Source organism: Drosophila rhopaloa, unplaced genomic scaffold, assembly GCF_018152115.1.
Source record: "Drosophila rhopaloa isolate 14029-0021.01 unplaced genomic scaffold, ASM1815211v1 contig_2, whole genome shotgun sequence".
Lineage (NCBI taxonomy): Eukaryota > Metazoa > Arthropoda > Insecta > Diptera > Drosophilidae > Drosophila > Drosophila rhopaloa.
The window spans coordinates 1-18,341 of record NW_025335083.1 but is presented as its reverse complement, the minus strand read 5'-3'; the positions used below and the strand labels follow the sequence as shown (position 1 = coordinate 18,341).

The 18,341-nt window shown below is 36.8% G+C and overlaps 8 protein-coding genes across 8 annotated transcripts; 4 read left to right on the top strand and 4 right to left on the bottom strand.

Moving 5' to 3' along the window:
• Window positions 1-4,080: 4,080 nt before the first annotated feature.
• Window positions 4,081-4,499, top strand: LOC123037781 (histone H4). Its single transcript, XM_044460148.1, has one exon. It carries the CDS (start codon window positions 4,141-4,143, stop codon window positions 4,450-4,452), a length of 312 nt encoding a protein of 103 aa, XP_044316083.1. The 5' UTR covers window positions 4,081-4,140; the 3' UTR covers window positions 4,453-4,499.
• A 393-nt stretch (window positions 4,500-4,892) lies between these two features.
• On the bottom strand, window positions 4,893-5,376 carry LOC123037778 (histone H2A). Its single transcript, XM_044460144.1, has one exon. It carries the CDS (start codon window positions 5,329-5,331, stop codon window positions 4,957-4,959), a length of 375 nt encoding a protein of 124 aa, XP_044316079.1. The 5' UTR covers window positions 5,332-5,376; the 3' UTR covers window positions 4,893-4,956.
• Window positions 5,377-5,495: 119 nt separating this feature from the next.
• LOC123037779 (histone H2B) lies at window positions 5,496-6,072 on the top strand. The gene has a single exon (XM_044460146.1). It carries the CDS (start codon window positions 5,551-5,553, stop codon window positions 5,920-5,922), a length of 372 nt encoding a protein of 123 aa, XP_044316081.1. The 5' UTR covers window positions 5,496-5,550; the 3' UTR covers window positions 5,923-6,072.
• LOC123037777 (histone H1-like) lies at window positions 6,041-7,141 on the bottom strand. The gene has a single exon (XM_044460143.1). It carries the CDS (start codon window positions 7,095-7,097, stop codon window positions 6,357-6,359), a length of 741 nt encoding a protein of 246 aa, XP_044316078.1. The 5' UTR covers window positions 7,098-7,141; the 3' UTR covers window positions 6,041-6,356.
• Window positions 7,142-12,502: 5,361 nt separating this feature from the next.
• LOC108039249 (histone H4) lies at window positions 12,503-12,921 on the top strand. Its single transcript, XM_044460149.1, has one exon. The coding sequence runs from the start codon at window positions 12,563-12,565 to the stop codon at window positions 12,872-12,874; it is 312 nt and encodes a 103-aa protein (XP_044316084.1). The 5' UTR covers window positions 12,503-12,562; the 3' UTR covers window positions 12,875-12,921.
• A 393-nt stretch (window positions 12,922-13,314) lies between these two features.
• Window positions 13,315-13,798, bottom strand: LOC108039238 (histone H2A). The gene has a single exon (XM_044460145.1). The coding sequence runs from the start codon at window positions 13,751-13,753 to the stop codon at window positions 13,379-13,381; it is 375 nt and encodes a 124-aa protein (XP_044316080.1). The 5' UTR covers window positions 13,754-13,798; the 3' UTR covers window positions 13,315-13,378.
• A 125-nt stretch (window positions 13,799-13,923) lies between these two features.
• Window positions 13,924-14,388, top strand: LOC123037780 (histone H2B). Its single transcript, XM_044460147.1, has one exon. The coding sequence runs from the start codon at window positions 13,973-13,975 to the stop codon at window positions 14,342-14,344; it is 372 nt and encodes a 123-aa protein (XP_044316082.1). The 5' UTR covers window positions 13,924-13,972; the 3' UTR covers window positions 14,345-14,388.
• A 74-nt stretch (window positions 14,389-14,462) lies between these two features.
• On the bottom strand, window positions 14,463-15,563 carry LOC108038764 (histone H1-like). Its single transcript, XM_044460142.1, has one exon. It carries the CDS (start codon window positions 15,517-15,519, stop codon window positions 14,779-14,781), a length of 741 nt encoding a protein of 246 aa, XP_044316077.1. The 5' UTR covers window positions 15,520-15,563; the 3' UTR covers window positions 14,463-14,778.
• Window positions 15,564-18,341: the final 2,778 nt, after the last annotated feature.

The following is an 18,341-nucleotide window of genomic DNA, read 5'->3' as shown; positions in this document are numbered from 1 at the left end:
GAATTCGAACTTTTCGAGATAGATTTTGTTTTATTTAATAAATAAGGGATTCGTTATCGTTGCTTAGCTATTTTCAAGTTGAGTTTAATAGTTTTTCGATTTTTTAATGAGATTTGAATGGCTTGGCTATTCCCTTACAATCTTGCTCCTATTTAAAATCGTACCAAGTCCCAATCAAAAAAAAAATATAAATTGTATTGATTTTTGACATTTTTTTGATTTGTTTAATAGTTAAGAGATTCCTAAACGTTGCTAACTTATTTTTAGAGTGTCTTTTGCAGTTTTTCGATTTTTTAAAGAGATTTGAATACGGCATGTGGGTTGTGCTTGTCCCATACAACCTTGTGCCTGATAAAAGTCCCACCAAATACCAATCGAAAAAAAATACGAATTCGAACTTTTTTGAGATAGATTTTGTTTTATTTAATAAATAAGGGATTCGTTATCGTTGCTAAACTATTTTCAAGTTGAGTCTAATAGTTTTTCCATTTTTTAATGAGATTTGAATGGCTTGGCTATTCCTTTACAATCTTGCTCCTTTTTAAAATCGCACCAAGTCCCAATCAAAAAAAAATATAAATTGTATTGATTTTTAACATATTTTTTATTTGTTTAATAGATAAGAGATCCCTAAACGTTGCTAACTTATTTTTAGAGTGTGTTTTGCAGTTTTTCGATTTTTTAAAGAGATTTGAATACGGCATGTGGGTTGTGCTTGTCCCATACAACTTTGTGCCTGATAAAAGTCCCACCAAATACCAATCGAAAAAAAAAAATATTCGAACTTTTTTGAGATAGATTTTGTTTTATTTAATAAATAAGGGATTCGTTATCGTTGCTAAACTATTTTCAAGTTGAGTTTAATAGTTTTTCTATTTTTTAATGAGATTTGAATGGCTTGGCTATTCCCTTACAATCTTGCTCCTGTTTAAAATCGTACCAAGTCCCAATCAAAAAAAAATATAAATTGTATTGATTTTGACATATTTTTGATTTGTTTAATAGTTAAGAGATTCCTAAACGTTGCTAACTTATTTTTAGAGTGTCTTTTGCAGTTTTTCGATTTTTTAAAGAGATTTGAATACGGCATGTGGGTTGTGCTTGTCCCATACAACCTTGTGCCTGATAAAAGTCCCACCAAATACCAATCGAAAAAAATACGAATTTGAACTTTTTCGAGATAGATTTTGTTTTATTTAATAAATAAGGGATTCGTTATCGTTGCTAAACTATTTTCAAGTTGAGTTTAATAGTTTTTCGATTTTTTAATGAGATTTGAATGGCTTGGCTATTCCCTTACAATCTTGCTCCTGTTTAAAATCGTACCAAGTCCCAATCAAAAAAAAATATAAATTGTATTGATTTTTGACATATTTTTGATTTGTTTAATAGTTAAGAGATTCCTAAACGTTGCTAACTTATTTTTAGAGTGTCTTTTGCAGTTTTTCGATTTTTTAAAGAGATTTGAATACGGCATGTGGGTTGTGCTTGTCCCATACAACCTTGTGCCTGATAAAAGTCCCACCAAATACCAATCGAAAAAAATACGAATTCGAACTTTTTCGAGATAGATTTTGTTTTATTTAATAAATAAGGGATTCGTTATCGTTGCTAAACTATTTTCAAGTTGAGTTTAATAGTTTTTCCATTTTTTAATGAGATTTGAATGGCTTGGCTATTCCTTTACAATCTTGCTCCTTTTTAAAATCGCACCAAGTCCCAATCAAAAAAAATATAAATTGTATTGATTTTTAACATATTTTTTATTTGTTTAATAGTTAAGAGATCCCTAAACGTTGCTAACTTATTTTTAGAGTGTGTTTTGCAGTTTTTCGATTTTTTAAAGAGATTTGAATACGGCATGTGGGTTGTGCTTGTCCCATACAACTTTGTGCCTGATAAAAGTCCCACCAAATACCAATCGAAAAAAATACGAATTCGAACTTTTTCGAGATAGATTTTGTTTTATTTAATAAATAAGGGATTCGTTATCGTTGCTAAACTATTTTCAAGTTGAGTTTAATAGTTTTTCGATTTTTTAATGAGATTTGAATGGCTTGGCTATTCCCTTACAATCTTGCTCCTGTTTAAAATCGTACCAAGTCCCAATCAAAAAAAAAAAAATAAATTGTATTGATTTTTGACATATTTTTGATTTGTTTAATAGTTAAGAGATTCCTAAACGTTGCTAACTTATTTTTAGAGTGTCTTTTGCAGTTTTTCGATTTTTTAAAGAGATTTGAATACGGCATGTGGGTTGTGCTTGTCCCATACAACCTTGTGCCTGATAAAAGTCCCACCAAATACCAATCGAAAAAAAATACGAATTTGAACTTTTTCGAGATAGATTTTGTTTTATTTAATAAATAAGGGATTCGTTATCGTTGCTAAACTATTTTCAAGTTGAGTTTAAAAGTTTTTCGATTTTTTAATGAGATTTGAATGGCTTGGCTATTCCCTTATAATCTTGCTCCTTTTTAAAATCGCACCAAGTCCCAATCAAAAAAAAATATAAATTGTATTGATTTTTAACATATTTTTTATTTGTTTAATAGTTAAGAGATTCCTAAACGTTGCTAACTTATTTTTAGAGTGTCTTTTGCAGTTTTTCGATTTTTTAAAGAGATTTGAATACGGCATGTGGGTTGTGCTTGTCCCATACAACCTTGTGCCTGATAAAAGTCCCACCAAATACCAATCGAAAAAAATACGAATTCGAACTTTTTCGAGATAGATTTTGTTTTATTTAATAAATAAGGGATTCGTTATCGTTGCTAAACTATTTTCAAGTTGAGTTTAATAGTTTTTCCATTTTTTAATGAGATTTGAATGGCTTGGCTATTCCTTTACAATCTTGCTCCTTTTTAAAATCGCACCAAGTCCCAATCAAAAAAAAATATAAATTGTATTGATTTTTAACATATTTTTTATTTGTTTAATAGTTAAGAGATTCCTAAACGTTGCTAACTTATTTTTAGAGTGTGTTTTGCAGTTTTTCGATTTTTTAAAGAGATTTGAATACGGCATGTGGGTTGTGCTTGTCCCAAACAACCTTGTGCCTGATAAAAGTCCCACCAAATACCAATCGAAAAAATACAAATTCGAACTTTTTCGAGATAGGTTTTGTTTTATTTGATAAATAAGGGATTCGTTATTGTTGCTAACTTATTTTAAAATTGAGTTTAATAGTTTTTCGGTTTTTTAATGACAGTTGAATGGTTAGTGCTATTCCCTTCAAACCTTGCACATTGTTCACATCCCAATGCCACACCCCCTAAAGCGAATTATTTATTAAAATAAAATACATATTTATATATTTATTATAATTAGAAGACGCCAAAAGAAAAATTAATATCTCATCGAAAGTATTTTGTGGTCCTGAAAAGGACCGATTTGTACAAAGTATGCTGGCGCATTGGTCGCTAGTTGAGACCGTCTCAGCTTAAGCACGCTCACCGCGAATGCGACGGGCCAACTGGATGTCCTTGGGCATGATTGTTACACGCTTGGCATGAATGGCACACAAGTTGGTATCTTCAAAAAGGCCAACAAGATATGCTTCGCTAGCTTCCTGAAGAGCCATCACTGCCGAGCTCTGGAACCGCAAATCAGTCTTGAAGTCCTGAGCGATCTCACGCACCAGACGCTGGAAAGGCAGTTTGCGAATCAGCAGCTCGGTACTCTTCTGGTAGCGACGGATCTCACGCAGGGCCACAGTTCCGGGGCGATAGCGATGGGGCTTCTTCACGCCTCCGGTGGCTGGGGCGCTCTTACGAGCGGCCTTGGTGGCCAGTTGTTTGCGTGGCGCCTTGCCACCAGTCGACTTGCGAGCGGTTTGCTTGGTACGAGCCATTTTCGATTTCTATGTTGATATTTATATTCACTGATGTTCACTTCGCGTCTGAAAACACAATAAACGGTTGCCGCGTTCGCTGCCTGCTTATATAGCAAAATGTGGAGGGTTGGAAAGAGAAAGAGGCAGAGGCCATCTCGTTTGACGAGCGAAGAGCGAGACGAATATATCGCTCGGACTCGCTCGGGTATCTATGGGTTTAGGTATAAATAGGGGCACGCCGAAAAATCGGAATTAGTTCTTCAGTGACTTTCGTGCAGTGTGTTAATATAGTAGAAAAGTGAAAAATGACTGGTCGTGGTAAAGGAGGCAAAGGCTTGGGAAAAGGTGGCGCCAAGCGTCATCGCAAAGTGCTGCGTGATAACATCCAGGGTATTACGAAGCCAGCCATACGCCGTTTGGCTCGTCGTGGCGGTGTGAAGCGCATCTCCGGATTAATTTACGAGGAAACACGTGGTGTTCTGAAGGTGTTCCTGGAGAACGTTATCCGTGATGCCGTCACCTACACCGAACACGCCAAGAGGAAGACTGTCACAGCCATGGATGTCGTGTACGCCCTGAAGAGGCAAGGCCGCACCCTGTACGGTTTCGGCGGTTAAAAACAAGTACAGCTTGTACTTCATTCAGCAATCGGTCCTTTTCAGGACCACCATTACATCTCCAAAGCAGACAAATTTTCAAAACATTTTACGCTTTTTTGTTTTATTGGCTGGGAACTCCAAATTGGGAGTGAACAAAATCGAAATATTTAGTTTTCACCGCGAGCATTCGTCCGTTTCTCAAACAGGTAGAAAAATGTGTTGTAAAACAATCACTTACAGACATGTATAAAAATGTTTTTTGTTCAGACTGTACTGTTTCAGATGCGAAAGCAGTCTGTCTGATAAAGTTATACAATAAAATTATTATTTAACTTCCCGAACATTTTTAAAACCCAAGATGATGTGTTCACTAGATACATATTTTTTATTTGAAATACTTTTTGATGCCTGATGTTCTATTAGAAAATATTAACAATTCTTTGGTAAAAACTTGGTCGTCCTGAAAAGGACGGTTGGGTATGTTTATGTACAAGTATGTAGTTGGCTCTGCTTTTGGAACGTTTAAGCCTTCTTCTCGGTCTTCTTGGGCAACAGAACAGCCTGGATATTGGGCAATACTCCACCCTGGGCAATGGTGACGCCGGAGAGCAGCTTGTTCAATTCTTCGTCGTTGCGAATGGCCAGCTGCAGATGACGCGGGATAATCCTAGTCTTCTTGTTGTCACGAGCAGCATTGCCAGCCAACTCGAGAACCTCGGCGGCCAGATATTCCATCACGGCAGCCAGGTAAACCGGAGCGCCGGCACCAACACGCTCGGCATAGTTGCCCTTGCGGAGCAGACGGTGAATACGGCCTACTGGGAACTGAAGACCAGCCCGGTTGGAGCGGGACTTTGCCTTTCCCTTCACTTTGCCACCTTTTCCACGACCAGACATTTTGCTTTATTTCACTTAGTTCACTTAACACACAAAAACGAATGCTCGAGAAAAATTGGTAGCCACATATTTATACTTTTTTGCCTGCCTGCGCGTTTAGTTAGGGGTGGGTGCCTTATACCTGAAAAGGTTGCTCGAAAAAAAGTATAAGGGTGAACGCGTTCCGGCTCCGTTATGATCAGTGAATTGTGTTTGTGAAATTAAAAGTGAACTGAAATAATGCCGCCGAAAACTAGTGGAAAGGCAGCCAAGAAGGCTGGCAAGGCTCAGAAGAACATCACCAAGACCGACAAGAAGAAGAAGCGCAAGAGGAAGGAGAGCTATGCGATCTACATCTACAAGGTTCTGAAGCAGGTCCACCCTGACACCGGCATTTCGTCGAAGGCGATGAGCATCATGAACAGCTTTGTGAATGACATCTTCGAGCGTATTGCTGCAGAGGCTTCTCGTCTGGCCCACTACAACAAACGGTCGACCATCACCAGTCGGGAAATCCAAACGGCTGTTCGCCTGCTTCTGCCCGGAGAGTTGGCCAAGCACGCCGTTAGTGAGGGAACCAAGGCTGTCACCAAGTACACCAGCTCCAAGTAAATTTGCTGCGTTTGCGGAGGAAGATCCAAAACGGCCCTTTTCAGGGCCACAACATATTTTACCAAAGAAACTAAATTTTCAATACCATTCGCAATACAATATAAAATAATCAAAATAGTCCAGTTTAAATAAATAAATAAATTTATTCGATTCTGAATGCTACATTATTTGCCGACTTAGCCGCGGTTGCGTGCGTCAAAAGAATTAAATAAACTATTTTCAAAGATGTAATTCCGCCGCTACAGTTCTTTCAAAAAAGCACAATCACTATATTCTTGCTTTATAAAATAATTTGAATGCTATATCGAAAGAATCTTTCTCTTGTTAACAAACATTGTAGCCCTGAAAAGGGCTTGTATAAATCAATTTCAGATTTCGAAATCTTAAATTGCGACTGTGAGCGTCCAGGTACAGGTACTGTACTTTTTCACAGTTTACTTCTTGGCAGCGGTAGTCTTTGCTTTCGGCTTCTTAGCTGTAGCAGGGGCAGCTGCTTTCTTTACCGCCTTTTTCGGCTTAGCAGACGCCGCTGGCTTGGTTTTGGGTGCTTTAGCTGCCTTCGGCTTCGCTGCGGTCGACTTGGTCTTTGGTGCTGCTGGCTTTGCCTTCACGGTTCCAGTTTTCTTAGCATCCTTGGCCCTTGCCTTCTCGGTTTTCTTTTTCTCGGCGGTCTTTTTGGTGGCCACAGCCTTCTTGATCTTGGGCTTTTTGTCGGCAGCCTTCTTGGCGGTGGCTCCGGTCTTCTTAACGGCTACCTTCCTGCTTTTGACTTTCTTCTCAGCAGACGCAACCTTTGGCTTGGGATCCTTCGCGGCAGACGCCGACAGTTTAAATGAACCAGACGCGCCCTTTCCCTTTGTTTGGATCAGTTTCCCATTGACGACGGCAGATTTCAAATACTTCTTAATGAATGGAGCCAATTTCTGGGCATCGCATTTGTAGGTGGCTGTGATATATTTCTTGATTGCCAGAAGCGATGAGCCGCCACGTTCCTTCAAATTCTTAATGGAAGCGTCCACCATTTGCTGAGTTGGCGGGTGCGATGGCGGTGCAGTGGGCTTCTTTGCCTTTGTGCCAGCGGATCCAGATGCCTTTTTGGCAGCCACCTTCTTCTCAACTGGCGCTGGTGGGGCAGCCACTGGGGACGCGGCCGTTGCAACTGCAGATTCAGACATTTTTGATCACTTAAATACACTTTGTTGTTTAGAAAATGGCGCGCGCGCTTGCTGCCGACCTCCTTCATACGGGTGAGAATCGAGGAGGAGAGCACTTCTACTATGGGTCTGACATCAGTCATTTGCTGTGCTGATGTCTGCTTGAAGTGCAAACTTATTTTCTGGTTTTTATTGTTTAAGACCTTTAATCGAAACAATGTTGTTGATTCTATACTAACTTAAATGTTTCATAAAGCACTTTGCATTTACGAAAATGTAATATCTTGTTTCGTTGGCCTTTTATCGCTGAATAAACTTGAACATTGTCATTTGTAATTTGAGCAATTTATTTAAAAACCTATTTTAAAATTAGAAATCTAACAAATATTTGTACGATTCTTAATACAAAATGAAATTTGAACTTTTTACTTTAGGAAATATTGAAAATTTAATCCGTTTTCATTAATTAAGATATTTTATTACTTGTTCCAAGTTGAGCCCAGTCGACATAAAAAGTTTGCTTTCAGGGTACATTCGGTCATAGTTTTCGAGATGAAAAAAATATAAAAGTTTCAAAATGTTATAGTTATTTAAGATTTTCTTAAACAAATCATTTGCATGTTTTGACCGACTTAATTTTTTAGTAATGTTTATGATAGTTTTGGCCAAAATAGGCAAATTTGGCTTGGCTATTCCCATACAATCTTGCTCCTATTATAAATCGTACCAAGTCCCAATCAAAAGAAAAATATAAATTGTATTGTTTTTGACATATTTTTTATTTTGTTTAATAGTAATGGGATTCCCCAACACTGCTGACTTATTTTCAGAGTGTGTTTTGCAGTTTTTCGATTTTTTAAAGAGATTTGAATACGGCATGTGGGTTGTGCTTGTCCCATACAACTTTGTGCCTGATAAAAGTCCCACCAAATACCAATCGAAAAAAAATACGAATTCGAACTTTTTCGAGATAGATTTTGTTTTATTTAATAAATAAGGGATTCGTTATCGTTGCTAAACTATTTTCAAGTTGAGTTTAATAGTTTTTCGATTTTTTAATGAGATTTGAATGGCTTGGCTATTCCCTTACAATCTTGCTCCTGTTTAAAATCGTACCAAGTCCCAATCAAAAAAAAATATAAATTGTATTGATTTTTGACATATTTTTGATTTGTTTAATAGTTAAGAGATTCCTAAACGTTGCTAACTTATTTTTAGAGTGTCTTTTGCAGTTTTTCGATTTTTTAAAGAGATTTGAATACGGCATGTGGGTTGTGCTTGTCCCATACAACCTTGTGCCTGATAAAAGTCCCACCAAATACCAATCGAAAAAAAATACGAATTTGAACTTTTTCGAGATAGATTTTGTTTTATTTAATAAATAAGGGATTCGTTATCGTTGCTAAACTATTTTCAAGTTGAGTTTAAAAGTTTTTCGATTTTTTAATGAGATTTGAATGGCTTGGCTTATCCCTTATAATCTTGCTCCTATTTAAAATCGTACCAAGTCCCAATCAAAAAAAAAAATATAAATTGTATTGATTTTTGACATATTTTTTATTTGTTTAATAGTTAAGAGATTCCTAAACGTTGCTAACTTATTTTTAGAGTGTCTTTTGCAGTTTTTCGATTTTTTAAAGAGATTTGAATACGGCATGTGGGTTGTGCTTGTCCCATACAACCTTGTGCCTGATAAAAGTCCCACCAAATACCAATCGAAAAAAAATACGAATTCGAACTTTTTCGAGATAGATTTTGTTTTATTTAATAAATAAGGGATTCGTTATCGTTGCTAAACTATTTTCAAGTTGAGTTTAATAGTTTTTCGATTTTTTAATGAGATTTGAATGGCTTGGCTATTCCCTTACAATCTTGCTCCTGTTTAAAATCGTACCAAGTCCCAATCAAAAAAAAAATATAAATTGTATTGATTTTTGACATATTTTTGATTTGTTTAATAGTTAAGAGATTCCTAAACGTTGCTAACTTATTTTTAGAGTGTCTTTTGCAGTTTTTCGATTTTTTAAAGAGATTTGAATACGGCATGTGGGTTGTGCTTGTCCCATACAACCTTGTGCCTGATAAAAGTCCCACCAAATACCAATCGAAAAAAAATACGAATTTGAACTTTTTCGAGATAGATTTTGTTTTATTTAATAAATAAGGGATTCGTTATCGTTGCTAAACTATTTTCAAGTTGAGTTTAAAAGTTTTTCGATTTTTTAATGAGATTTGAATGGCTTGGCTATTCCCTTATAATCTTGCTCCTATTTAAAATCGTACCAAGTCCCAATCAAAAAAAAATATAAATTGTATTGATTTTTGACATATTTTTTATTTGTTTAATAGTTAAGAGATTCCTAAACGTTGCTAACTTATTTTTATGTGTGTTTTGCAGTTTTTCGATTTTTTAAAGAGATTTGAATACGGCATGTGGGTTGTGCTTGTCCCATACAACCTTGTGCCTGATAAAAGTCCCACCAAATACCAATCGAAAAAAATACGAATTCGAACTTTTTCGAGATAGATTTTGTTTTATTTAATAAATAAGGGATTCGTTATCGTTGCTAAACTATTTTCAAGTTGAGTTTAATAGTTTTTCGATTTTTTAATGAGATTTGAATGGCTTGGCTATTCCCTTACAATCTTGCTCCTGTTTAAAATCGGACCAAGTCCCAATCAAAAAAAAATATAAATTGTATTGATTTTTGACATATTTTTGATTTGTTTAATAGTTAAGAGATTCCTAAACGTTGCTAACTTATTTTTAGAGTGTCTTTTGCAGTTTTTCGATTTTTTAAAGAGATTTGAATACGGCATGTGGGTTGTGCTTGTCCCATACAACCTTGTGCCTGATAAAAGTCCCACCAAATACCAATCGAAAAAAAATACGAATTCGAACTTTTTCGAGATAGATTTTGTTTTATTTAATAAATAAGGGATTCGTTATCGTTGCTAAACTATTTTCAAGTTGAGTTTAATAGTTTTTCCATTTTTTAATGAGATTTGAATGGCTTGGCTATTCCTTTACAATCTTGCTCCTTTTTAAAATCGTACCAAGTCCCAATCAAAAAAAAATATAAATTGTATTGATTTTTAACATATTTTTTATTTGTTTAATAGTTAAGAGATTCCTAAACGTTGCTAACTTATTTTTAGAGTGTGTTTTGCAGTTTTTCGATTTTTTAAAGAGATTTGAATACGGCATGTGGGTTGTGCTTGTCCCATACAACCTTGTGCCTGATAAAAGTCCCACCAAATACCAATCGAAAAAAAATACGAATTCGAACTTTTTCGAGATAGATTTTGTTTTATTTAATAAATAAGGGATTCGTTATCGTTGCTAAACTATTTTCAAGTTGAGTTTAATAGTTTTTCGATTTTTTAATGAGATTTGAATGGCTTGGCTATTCCTTTACAATCTTGCTCCTGTTTAAAATCGACCAAGAGTCCCAATCAAAAAAAAATATAAATTGTATTGATTTTTGACATATTTTTTTTTTGTTTAATAGTTAAGAGATCCCTAAACGTTGCTAACTTATTTTTAGAGTGTCTTTTGCAGTTTTTCGATTTTTTAAAGAGATTTGAATACGGCATGTGGGTTGTGCTTGTCCCATACAACCTTGTGCCTGATAAAAGTCCCACCAAATACCAATCGAAAAAAAATACGAATTTGAACTTTTTCGAGATAGATTTTGTTTTATTTAATAAATAAGGGATTCGTTATCGTTGCTAAACTATTTTCAAGTTGAGTTTAAAAGTTTTTCGATTTTTTAATGAGATTTGAATGGCTTGGCTATTCCCTTATAATCTTGCTCCTTTTAATAAAAAATCGTACCAAAATAAAAAAAAAATATAAATTGTATTGATTTTTGACATATTTTTTATTTGTTTAATAGTTAAGAGATTCCTAAACGTTGCTAACTTATTTTTAGAGTGTCTTTTGCAGTTTTTCGATTTTTTAAAGAGATTTGAATACGGCATGTGGGTTGTGCTTGTCCCATACAACCTTGTGCCTGATAAAAGTCCCACCAAATACCAATCGAAAAAAAATACGAATTCGAACTTTTTCGAGATAGATTTTGTTTTATTTAATAAATAAGGGATTCGTTATCGTTGCTAAACTATTTTCAAGTTGAGTTTAATAGTTTTTCCATTTTTTAATGAGATTTGAATGGCTTGGCTATTCCTTTACAATCTTGCTCCTTTTTAAAATCGCACCAAGTCCCAATCAAAAAAAAATATAAATTGTATTGATTTTTAACATATTTTTTATTTGTTTAATAGTTAAGAGATTCCTAAACGTTGCTAACTTATTTTTAGAGTGTGTTTTGCAGTTTTTCGATTTTTTAAAGAGATTTGAATACGGCATGTGGGTTGTGCTTGTCCCAAACAACCTTGTGCCTGATAAAAGTCCCACCAAATACCAATCGAAAAAATACAAATTCGAACTTTTTCGAGATAGGTTTTGTTTTATTTGATAAATAAGGGATTCGTTATTGTTGCTAACTTATTTTAAAATTGAGTTTAATAGTTTTTCGGTTTTTTAATGACAGTTGAATGGTTAGTGCTATTCCCTTCAAACCTTGCACATTGTTCACATCCCAATGCCACACCCCCCTAAAGCGAATTATTTATTAAAATAAAATACATATTTATATATTTATTATAATTAGAAGACGCCAAAAGAAAAATTAATATCTCATCGAAAGTATTTTGTGGTCCTGAAAAGGACCGATTTGTACAAAGTATGCTGGCGCATTGGTCGCTAGTTGAGACCGTCTCAGCTTAAGCACGCTCACCGCGAATGCGACGGGCCAACTGGATGTCCTTGGGCATGATTGTTACACGCTTGGCATGAATGGCACACAAGTTGGTATCTTCAAAAAGGCCAACAAGATATGCTTCGCTAGCTTCCTGAAGAGCCATCACTGCCGAGCTCTGGAACCGCAAATCAGTCTTGAAGTCCTGAGCGATCTCACGCACCAGACGCTGGAAAGGCAGTTTGCGAATCAGCAGCTCGGTACTCTTCTGGTAGCGACGGATCTCACGCAGGGCCACAGTTCCGGGGCGATAGCGATGGGGCTTCTTCACGCCTCCGGTGGCTGGGGCGCTCTTACGAGCGGCCTTGGTGGCCAGTTGTTTGCGTGGCGCCTTGCCACCAGTCGACTTGCGAGCGGTTTGCTTGGTACGAGCCATTTTCGATTTCTATGTTGATATTTATATTCACTGATGTTCACTTCGCGTCTGAAAACACAATAAACGGTTGCCGCGTTCGCTGCCTGCTTATATAGCAAAATGTGGAGGGTTGGAAAGAGAAAGAGGCAGAGGCCATCTCGTTTGACGAGCGAAGAGCGAGACGAATATATCGCTCGGACTCGCTCGGGTATCTATGGGTTTAGGTATAAATAGGGGCACGCCGAAAAATCGGAATTAGTTCTTCAGTGACTTTCGTGCAGTGTGTTAATATAGTAGAAAAGTGAAAAATGACTGGTCGTGGTAAAGGAGGCAAAGGCTTGGGAAAAGGTGGCGCCAAGCGTCATCGCAAAGTGCTGCGTGATAACATCCAGGGTATTACGAAGCCAGCCATACGCCGTTTGGCTCGTCGTGGCGGTGTGAAGCGCATCTCCGGATTAATTTACGAGGAAACACGTGGTGTTCTGAAGGTGTTCCTGGAGAACGTTATCCGTGATGCCGTCACCTACACCGAACACGCCAAGAGGAAGACTGTCACAGCCATGGATGTCGTGTACGCCCTGAAGAGGCAAGGCCGCACCCTGTACGGTTTCGGCGGTTAAAAACAAGTACAGCTTGTACTTCATTCAGCAATCGGTCCTTTTCAGGACCACCATTACATCTCCAAAGCAGACAAATTTTCAAAACATTTTACGCTTTTTTGTTTTATTGGCTGGGAACTCCAAATTGGGAGTGAACAAAATCGAAATATTTAGTTTTCACCGCGAGCATTCGTCCGTTTCTCAAACAGGTAGAAAAATGTGTTGTAAAACAATCACTTACAGACATGTATAAAAATGTTTTTTGTTCAGACTGTACTGTTTCAGATGCGAAAGCAGTCTGTCTGATAAAGTTATACAATAAAATTATTATTTAACTTCCCGAACATTTTTAAAACCCAAGATGATGTGTTCACTAGATACATATTTTTTATTTGAAATACTTTTTGATGCCTGATGTTCTATTAGAAAATATTAACAATTCTTTGGTAAAAACTTGGTCGTCCTGAAAAGGACGGTTGGGTATGTTTATGTACAAGTATGTAGTTGGCTCTGCTTTTGGAACGTTTAAGCCTTCTTCTCGGTCTTCTTGGGCAACAGAACAGCCTGGATATTGGGCAATACTCCACCCTGGGCAATGGTGACGCCGGAGAGCAGCTTGTTCAATTCTTCGTCGTTGCGAATGGCCAGCTGCAGATGACGCGGGATAATCCTAGTCTTCTTGTTGTCACGAGCAGCATTGCCAGCCAACTCGAGAACCTCGGCGGCCAGATATTCCATCACGGCAGCCAGGTAAACCGGAGCGCCGGCACCAACACGCTCGGCATAGTTGCCCTTGCGGAGCAGACGGTGAATACGGCCTACTGGGAACTGAAGACCAGCCCGGTTGGAGCGGGACTTTGCCTTTCCCTTCACTTTGCCACCTTTTCCACGACCAGACATTTTGCTTTATTTCACTTAGTTCACTTAACACACAAAAACGAATGCTCGAGAAAAATTGGTAGCCACATATTTATACTTTTTTGCCTGCCTGCGCGTTTAGTTAGGGGTGGGTGCCTTATACCTGAAAAGGTTGCTCGAAAAAAAGTATAAGGGTGAACGCGTTCCGGCTCCGTTATGATCAGTGAATTGTGTTTGTGAAATTAAAAGTGAACTGAAATAATGCCGCCGAAAACTAGTGGAAAGGCAGCCAAGAAGGCTGGCAAGGCTCAGAAGAACATCACCAAGACCGACAAGAAGAAGAAGCGCAAGAGGAAGGAGAGCTATGCGATCTACATCTACAAGGTTCTGAAGCAGGTCCACCCTGACACCGGCATTTCGTCGAAGGCGATGAGCATCATGAACAGCTTTGTGAATGACATCTTCGAGCGTATTGCTGCAGAGGCTTCTCGTCTGGCCCACTACAACAAACGGTCGACCATCACCAGTCGGGAAATCCAAACGGCTGTTCGCCTGCTTCTGCCCGGAGAGTTGGCCAAGCACGCCGTTAGTGAGGGAACCAAGGCTGTCACCAAGTACACCAGCTCCAAGTAAATTTTCTGCGTTTGCGGAGGAAGATCCAAAACGGCCCTTTTCAGGGCCACAACATATTTTACCAAAGAAACTAAATTTTCAATACCATTCGCAATACAATATAAAATAATCAAAATAGTCCAGTTTAAATAAATAAATAAATTTATTCGATTCTGAATGCTACATTATTTGCCGACTTAGCCGCGGTTGCGTGCGTCAAAAGAATTAAATAAACTATTTTCAAAGATGTAATTCCGCCGCTACAGTTCTTTCAAAAAAGCACAATCACTATATTCTTGCTTTATAAAATAATTTGAATGCTATATCGAAAGAATCTTTCTCTTGTTAACAAACATTGTAGCCCTGAAAAGGGCTTGTATAAATCAATTTCAGATTTCGAAATCTTAAATTGCGACTGTGAGCGTCCAGGTACAGGTACTGTACTTTTTCACAGTTTACTTCTTGGCAGCGGTAGTCTTTGCTTTCGGCTTCTTAGCTGTAGCAGGGGCAGCTGCTTTCTTTACCGCCTTTTTCGGCTTAGCAGACGCCGCTGGCTTGGTTTTGGGTGCTTTAGCTGCCTTCGGCTTCGCTGCGGTCGACTTGGTCTTTGGTGCTGCTGGCTTTGCCTTCACGGTTCCAGTTTTCTTAGCATCCTTGGCCCTTGCCTTCTCGGTTTTCTTTTTCTCGGCGGTCTTTTTGGTGGCCACAGCCTTCTTGATCTTGGGCTTTTTGTCGGCAGCCTTCTTGGCGGTGGCTCCGGTCTTCTTAACGGCTACCTTCCTGCTTTTGACTTTCTTCTCAGCAGACGCAACCTTTGGCTTGGGATCCTTCGCGGCAGACGCCGACAGTTTAAATGAACCAGACGCGCCCTTTCCCTTTGTTTGGATCAGTTTCCCATTGACGACGGCAGATTTCAAATACTTCTTAATGAATGGAGCCAATTTCTGGGCATCGCATTTGTAGGTGGCTGTGATATATTTCTTGATTGCCAGAAGCGATGAGCCGCCACGTTCCTTCAAATTCTTAATGGAAGCGTCCACCATTTGCTGAGTTGGCGGGTGCGATGGCGGTGCAGTGGGCTTCTTTGCCTTTGTGCCAGCGGATCCAGATGCCTTTTTGGCAGCCACCTTCTTCTCAACTGGCGCTGGTGGGGCAGCCACTGGGGACGCGGCCGTTGCAACTGCAGATTCAGACATTTTTGATCACTTAAATACACTTTGTTGTTTAGAAAATGGCGCGCGCGCTTGCTGCCGACCTCCTTCATACGGGTGAGAATCGAGGAGGAGAGCACTTCTACTATGGGTCTGACATCAGTCATTTGCTGTGCTGATGTCTGCTTGAAGTGCAAACTTATTTTCTGGTTTTTATTGTTTAAGACCTTTAATCGAAACAATGTTGTTGATTCTATACTAACTTAAATGTTTCATAAAGCACTTTGCATTTACGAAAATGTAATATCTTGTTTCGTTGGCCTTTTATCGCTGAATAAACTTGAACATTGTCATTTGTAATTTGAGCAATTTATTTAAAAACCTATTTTAAAATTAGAAATCTAACAAATATTTGTACGATTCTTAATACAAAATGAAATTTGAACTTTTTACTTTAGGAAATATTGAAAATTTAATCCGTTTTCATTAATTAAGATATTTTATTACTTGTTCCAAGTTGAGCCCAGTCGACATAAAAAGTTTGCTTTCAGGGTACATTCGGTCATAGTTTTCGAGATGAAAAAAATATAAAAGTTTCAAAATGTTATAGTTATTTAAGATTTTCTTAAACAAATCATTTGCATGTTTTGACCGACTTAATTTTTTAGTAATGTTTATGATAGTTTTGGCCAAAATAGGCAAATTTGGCTTGGCTATTCCCATACAATCTTGCTCCTATTATAAATCGTACCAAGTCCCAATCAAAAGAAAAATATAAATTGTATTGTTTTTGACATATTTTTTATTTTGTTTAATAGTAATGGGATTCCCCAACACTGCTGACTTATTTTCAGAGTGTGTTTTGCAGTTTTTCGATTTTTTAAAGAGATTTGAATACGGCATGTGGGTTGTGCTTGTCCCATACAACTTTGTGCCTGATAAAAGTCCCACCAAATACCAATCGAAAAAAAATACGAATTCGAACTTTTTCGAGATAGATTTTGTTTTATTTAATAAATAAGGGATTCGTTATCGTTGCTAAACTATTTTCAAGTTGAGTTTAATAGTTTTTCGATTTTTTAATGAGATTTGAATGGCTTGGCTATTCCCTTACAATCTTGCTCCTATTTAAAATCGTACCAAGTCCCAATCAAAAAAAAATATAAATTGTATTGATTTTTGACATATTTTTGATTTGTTTAATAGTTAAGAGATTCCTAAACGTTGCTAACTTATTTTTAGAGTGTCTTTTGCAGTTTTTCGATTTTTTAAAGAGATTTGAATACGGCATGTGGGTTGTGCTTGTCCCATACAACCTTGTGCCTGATAAAAGTCCCACCAAATACCAATCGAAAAAAATACGAATTCGAACTTTTTCGAGATAGATTTTGTTTTATTTAATAAATAAGGGATTCGTTATCGTTGCTAAACTATTTTCAAGTTGAGTTTAATAGTTTTTCGATTTTTTAATGAGATTTGAATGGCTTGGCTATTCCCTTACAATCTTGCTCCTGTTTAAAATCGTACCAAGTCCCAATCAAAAAAAAATATAAATTGTATTGATTTTTGACATATTTTTGATTTGTTTAATAGTTAAGAGATTCCTAAACGTTGCTAACTTATTTTTAGAGTGTCTTTTGCAGTTTTTCGATTTTTTAAAGAGATTTGAATACGGCATGTGGGTTGTGCTTGTCCCATACAACCTTGTGCCTGATAAAAGTCCCACCAAATACCAATCGAAAAAAAATACGAATTTGAACTTTTTCGAGATAGATTTTGTTTTATTTAATAAATAAGGGATTCGTTATCGTTGCTAAACTATTTTCAAGTTGAGTTTAAAAGTTTTTCGATTTTTTAATGAGATTTGAATGGCTTGGCTATTCCCTTATAATCTTGCTCCTATTTAAAATCGTACCAAGTCCCAATCAAAAAAAAAATATAAATTGTATTGATTTTTGACATATTTTTTATTTGTTTAATAGTTAAGAGATTCCTAAACGTTGCTAACTTATTTTTAGAGTGTCTTTTGCAGTTTTTCGATTTTTTAAAGAGATTTGAATACGGCATGTGGGTTGTGCTTGTCCCATACAACCTTGTGCCTGATAAAAGTCCCACCAAATACCAATCGAAAAAAATACGAATTCGAACTTTTTCGAGATAGATTTTGTTTTATTTAATAAATAAGGGATTCGTTATCGTTGCTAAACTATTTTCAAGTTGAGTTTAATAGTTTTTCCATTTTTTAATGAGATTTGAATGGCTTGGCTATTCCTTTACAATCTTGCTCCTTTTTAAAATCGCACCAAGTCCCAATCAAAAAAAAATATAAATTGTATTGATTTTTAACATATTTTTTATTTGTTTAATAGTTAAGAGATTCCTAAACGTTGCTAACTTATTTTTAGAGTGTGTTTTGCAGTTTTTCGATTTTTTAAAGAGATTTGAATACGGCATGTGGGTTGTGCTTGTCCCAAACAACCTTGTGCCTGATAAAAGTCCCACCAAATACCAATCGAAAAAATACAAATTCGAACTTTTTCGAGATAGGTTTTGTTTTATTTGATAAATAAGGGATTCGTTATTGTTGCTAACTTATTTTAAAATTGAGTTTAATAGTTTTTCGGTTTTTTAATGACAGTTGAATGGTTAGTGCTATTCCCTTCAAACCTTGCACATTGTTCACATCCCAATGCCACACCCCCTAAAGCGAATTATTTATTAAAATAAAATACATATTTATATATTTATTATAATTAGAAGACGCCAAAAGAAAAATTAATATCTCATCGAAAGTATTTTGTGGTCCTGAAAAGGACCGATTTGTACAAAGTATGCTGGCGCATTGGTCGCTAGTTGAGACCGTCTCT

Bases quoted from the DNA above. Each gene is read 5' to 3' on its own strand.
- LOC123037781 (XM_044460148.1), top strand. From the start codon at position 4,141: ATGACTGGTCGTGGTAAAGGAGGCAAAGGCTTGGGAAAAGGTGGCGCC.
- LOC123037778 (XM_044460144.1), bottom strand. From the start codon at position 5,331: ATGTCTGGTCGTGGAAAAGGTGGCAAAGTGAAGGGAAAGGCAAAGTCC.
- LOC123037779 (XM_044460146.1), top strand. From the start codon at position 5,551: ATGCCGCCGAAAACTAGTGGAAAGGCAGCCAAGAAGGCTGGCAAGGCT.
- LOC123037777 (XM_044460143.1), bottom strand. From the start codon at position 7,097: ATGTCTGAATCTGCAGTTGCAACGGCCGCGTCCCCAGTGGCTGCCCCA.
- LOC108039249 (XM_044460149.1), top strand. From the start codon at position 12,563: ATGACTGGTCGTGGTAAAGGAGGCAAAGGCTTGGGAAAAGGTGGCGCC.
- LOC108039238 (XM_044460145.1), bottom strand. From the start codon at position 13,753: ATGTCTGGTCGTGGAAAAGGTGGCAAAGTGAAGGGAAAGGCAAAGTCC.
- LOC123037780 (XM_044460147.1), top strand. From the start codon at position 13,973: ATGCCGCCGAAAACTAGTGGAAAGGCAGCCAAGAAGGCTGGCAAGGCT.
- LOC108038764 (XM_044460142.1), bottom strand. From the start codon at position 15,519: ATGTCTGAATCTGCAGTTGCAACGGCCGCGTCCCCAGTGGCTGCCCCA.